Source organism: Empidonax traillii, unplaced genomic scaffold (genome assembly GCF_003031625.1).
Source record: "Empidonax traillii isolate 1590-97213 ecotype Southwest subspecies unplaced genomic scaffold, ASM303162v1 scaffold5408:size25015, whole genome shotgun sequence".
In the NCBI taxonomy this organism is placed as follows: domain Eukaryota; kingdom Metazoa; phylum Chordata; class Aves; order Passeriformes; family Tyrannidae; genus Empidonax; species Empidonax traillii.
The window spans coordinates 13,957-18,459 of NW_020960601.1; the positions used below are offsets into that span (position 1 = coordinate 13,957).

Consider the following 4,503-nt stretch of genomic DNA (forward strand, 5'->3'; position numbering starts at 1 on the left):
TTGGAGTGCCCAGCCCTGCAGGTGTCCAAGGCAGGCCTGGCCGTGGCACTCAGCGCTCTGGGCTGGGGGACAAGGTGGGGATTCTCTGGGAATTCTATCCCAGACCCTCCCCACCCTCAAAGCCAAGAATTCCTTCCCCATATCCCATCTAACCCTGCTCTCTCTCAGTTTGAAGCCATTCCCCCTTGTCCTGGCACTCCATCTCTTGGGAATAGTCTCTCTCCACCTTTCTTAGAGCTCCCTCAGGTCCTGCAAGGCCACACTCGGGTCACACCAAAGCTTCTCTTCTCCAAAATCACCACAGCCAGAGGAACCATCTCAATCCAAGTTCAATCAGCTGCATCCATGGACATTATATTATAGAGAGGCATCTGTGCAAAGGATTCATCTGGCTCCTAATCCTGAAGAAACAAAACCCACGAGCAGAGAATTCTCCACTGCAACCCCAGTAACCAAACCATTCCAAAATCATCAAGACCTTCAAGATCATCCAGCCCAAAGTAACAAAATTTGAACTATTAACTCTGTCTTGAGTGACAGTTTCAGGGTGGAATGACATGGTTCAAGCTGAGAGAGGTTCAAGCTCCAACCAATTTAAAATACAGTAAAACTGAGAGGAGTTAAAAGGACCAGAAAGCTCCAAGTTTCACTTGAAACCAGCAGAAAGAAAATGGAATTTTCAACCATTTGTCTAAATCCAATCGTGGGGTATCATTGAAGACAATACTTTTTACTGCTAAAAATATAAATCCAGTAAATAGGGTTAGAATTGCATGTGGATATACAGCAATTCCTGATTTCTCTGCAGTGCAGCTGCATCATCTAGTGGACAGCACAGAGGCTGCATTAGTTTCACACAATTGGCTTGGGATTAATTAATTCTCTTTGCTTTTCCCCTGAACACACCTCACTGCAGTGCTTTCTCTGGAATTACAGATATATCCACTAGAACATCCAGGGGGACGAGCTGGAAATGTGATTTTTTTTTTTCTTTTCCATTCCTAGATTCCTGATATTCTGAGTCCATCAAACACTTCAAATTTTGCCCAAAGGTGGCACTTTTAAAGGTTTTTTTTTTTTTTTTTACTGTCCAGGCAGGGAGGGGCTCTACACCCTGAACAAAATCATCTTAGAAGCTCTTCCTCTGCAAATGCCATCTTGGAAATGCTTTCAGAGTGTACTTAAAAGCTTTAATTGTCGGGAGTGTGAGAGTTGATACTCCCTTATCTTGTCCCAAAACGGACAGGCCCAAAGGCACTTAGCGATGATGGATGATCTCCACACATTACAGCTGAAGAGAACTGTAAATTAGGAGCCACTCTCTGGAGAGATCGAAGAAAATCCAGGCTGGAAGGGAATTGATGCAAAGAGGGGAATAGAGCACATTTTCCACGCTAAAAATCCCAGCTAAATCCCTTCTCAGACTCCCAGAGAGACGAATCACTACAGCAAAGCAGCTCCAAGGGGCTCTGACTAAACAAAACACTACGAGGGAGAGGATTTTCACCTTGGGAAATCCTGATTTAGTGTCCTGTCAGACAGCTGGAGAGCATTCCCAGCGCTGCTACTTCCTCAGCTTAGGATGGCCTGTCTGGCACATCGTTTAGGTTTGAGTCAAAAAAGAAGTTAAGTTTTGCTGACTAGGTATAAATATATATATATATATAAATTGCTGTGGTCTGCCTGCTTTCCTGCACTGCCAAACCCTCTTCCTGCCCTCCCTGGAGGGTGTGTAGGAGTTCCAGGAGCAGAGCCCACGTTCAAACCACCTGGTATAAAAGTGGATTCACAGTTCAAACCCGAAGCAAATGAACTCCTGTCGAACTCTGCGTTCACCTCACGGGGCACGTTGTGCAGGAGCTGCTCTTAAAAAATAACCATCCCCAGGGGGAGAAAAATAAAAATAAACCATCCAACCATCCTTATCTTCTTTAACTTTCATTGTAAAGTTGTAAAATTGGAAACCCAGCTGGTGGGGGAGAATGAAAAAGGTTTTTATTAAAGGAAGGCAAGAGTGTCCCAGGCCAGGCTGGATAAACTTAGAGCAACCTGGGCTGGTGGCTGAGGGTGGCACTGGATGATGTTTAAGATCCCTCCCAATCCAAACTTTTCTGGAATTCCGTGCACAACGTTCTTGTCCACCACGAGGTCCCAAGGACAGCCTGGAAGTGCAGCTGAGCTGGAACACTTCACAGCTCCCACTTCTTGCATTTTTTTCCTTAAATTCTGTCACCCCCTAGAACACCTTCCCTGCTTCAAATCCAATTATTTCAAAAGCAGAGCAGTCTCGTGGAAAATGAAGCAGCAGACTCGTAAAAATAAATATTTTTTAATACACTGTTCTTTAAAAATGTTGCGAAGAGCAAGGAAATATTATGCGAAATGTGAATCCCCCACAAGGGGAAAATTATCACAGCCCAGTTTATGAAGCTCAAAGGAGGGTCCTGCCCTGAAATTCCCTCTGGAGAATTCCCTGGTAAATCATCTTCACCAAAGCACAGCTATTCCAGCTGCAGGGGGTCAGGCTGTGCCCATGTCCTGGGTGCAAAGAAGCTCAGCTGAGTTCTGGAGAATCTTCAGCCCCTCCAAGTGCAGCTTTTCCACCAGAGCCAACTGGGAGGAGATGTTCTCTGTGCTCCTTCTCAGCTGGGAAATCTGGAATTTATACAAATGGGAGGAAATTGCTAACATTTTTTTTATATATATTAATTTTTGTATGTTTTAAATAATATAATAAAATTTATATATTAAATATAAATTATGTTTTCTATCATTAGACTTCATATCATATATGAAAATAATATATATTCTACATTTAAATAAACATACAGACATAAATATGTAGTATGTTATAAAGTTTACACATTAAATATAAAATACATAAAATATAAATTATATGTAAATGTAAAAATATGTTATATGTTTTATTTATATAAACATATATTTCCAGATAAATATAAATATATATTATATCTCATAAATTTTATATATTAAATATAGAATATAAAAATATGTTGTTTTATATAAATACATATTTATATGTAAATGTAAACATATGTTATATTATATCTTTATATAAATATATTTCTCGATAAATATAAATAGTATACATTACAAATTTTATATACTTAATATAAAATATAAAAAAATCTATATTTTATATAATTATCTACTTATATGTAAATATAAAAATATGTTATGCTATATATTCATATAAAAATATATTGCAATAAATATAAATATATATTATACATTATAAATTTTATATATTGAATATAATATATTAAAATATATTATACCTTTTCCTATAAACATATAAAAATCTATAGAAATATAAATACATGTTACGTATTATAATTTAAGTATATTTTAAATATAAAATACATATTTCAGAAATTATAGATATATTTAGCAATAATAGGCCATGAACAGAAAATTTGTGGCAACCTGTGGTAGGGATTTCATGAACTACGTAAAAATAGTATTTTTCTCTTAAATTCCATAAGAGAAATAGTAATAATAAAATAAAAATATAATAAAAATAAATAAAAATAAAATAAAAAAATAAAATAAAAATATAATAAAAGATAAATAAAAATAAAATAAAACAAAAATAAAATAAATAAAATTAAAAAATTAAATTAAATAAAAATAGGGGCAATGGGAAAAATCCCAGTTCTCAGCCCAGAAAATGACATTTCTAGGAAAGTCAAATTACCTGGAGAAGGATACCCTGAGTCTCCTCTATTAAGAAATGGCATATTTGGGTTGTTATTTTCCAGGTCTGCTCTTGGTTTCCGGCTGAAATGACGTCCCCAAGCAGTGTCCTCCTCCAGCAGGCACTGAAACCACAGTGTTTGAATCAAAATAATGTCTGAATCAAAAAGTCTGAATATAAAACTTCGAATCAAAATCTTTGAATCAAAAATGTTTGAATCAAAATCTTTGAATCCAAATGTTTGAATTCAAAGGTCTAAATCAAAAGGTCTGAATCAAAATCTTTGAATCAAAATGTCTGAACCAAAAATGTCTGAATATAAAACTTTGAATCAAAATCTTTGACTCAAAATGTCTGAACCAAAAATGTCTGAACCAAAAATGTCTGAACCAAAAATGTCTGAACCAAAAATGTCTGAACCAAAAATGTCTGAACCAAAAATGTCTGAATCAAAAATGTCTGAATCAAAAATGTCTGAATCAAAAATGTCTGAATATAAAACTTTGAATCAAAATGTCTGAATCAAAATGTCTGAACCAAAAATGTCTGAACCCAAAATGTCTGAATCCAAAATGTCTGAATCCAAAATGTCTGAATCAAAAATGTCTGAATCAAAAATGTCTGAACCAAAAATGTCTGAACCAAAAATCTTTGAATCAAAAATGTCTGAATATAAAACTTTGAATCAAAATGTCTGAATCCAAAATGTCTGAATCCAAAATGTCTGAATCCAAAGGTCCGAATCCAAAGGTCCGAATCCAAAGGTCCGAATCAAAAATCTTTGA

The 4,503-nt window shown here is 35.8% G+C and overlaps 1 protein-coding gene across 1 annotated transcript in view; it reads right to left on the reverse strand.

The window, feature by feature from the left end:
• Nucleotides 1–2,520: 2,520 nt before the first annotated feature.
• The window catches only part of LOC114073124 (SET domain-containing protein 4-like), an 8,276-nt gene continuing 6,293 nt past the window's right edge, over nt 2,521–4,503 (reverse strand). Inside the window, exons 8-9 of the mRNA XM_027910913.1 lie at nt 3,719–3,842; nt 2,521–2,655 (exon numbers count right to left, since the gene is read on the reverse strand). Of these exons, the coding sequence (XP_027766714.1) occupies nt 2,521–2,655; nt 3,719–3,842 (259 nt within the window). The remainder of the gene's footprint in view (nt 2,656–3,718; nt 3,843–4,503) is intronic.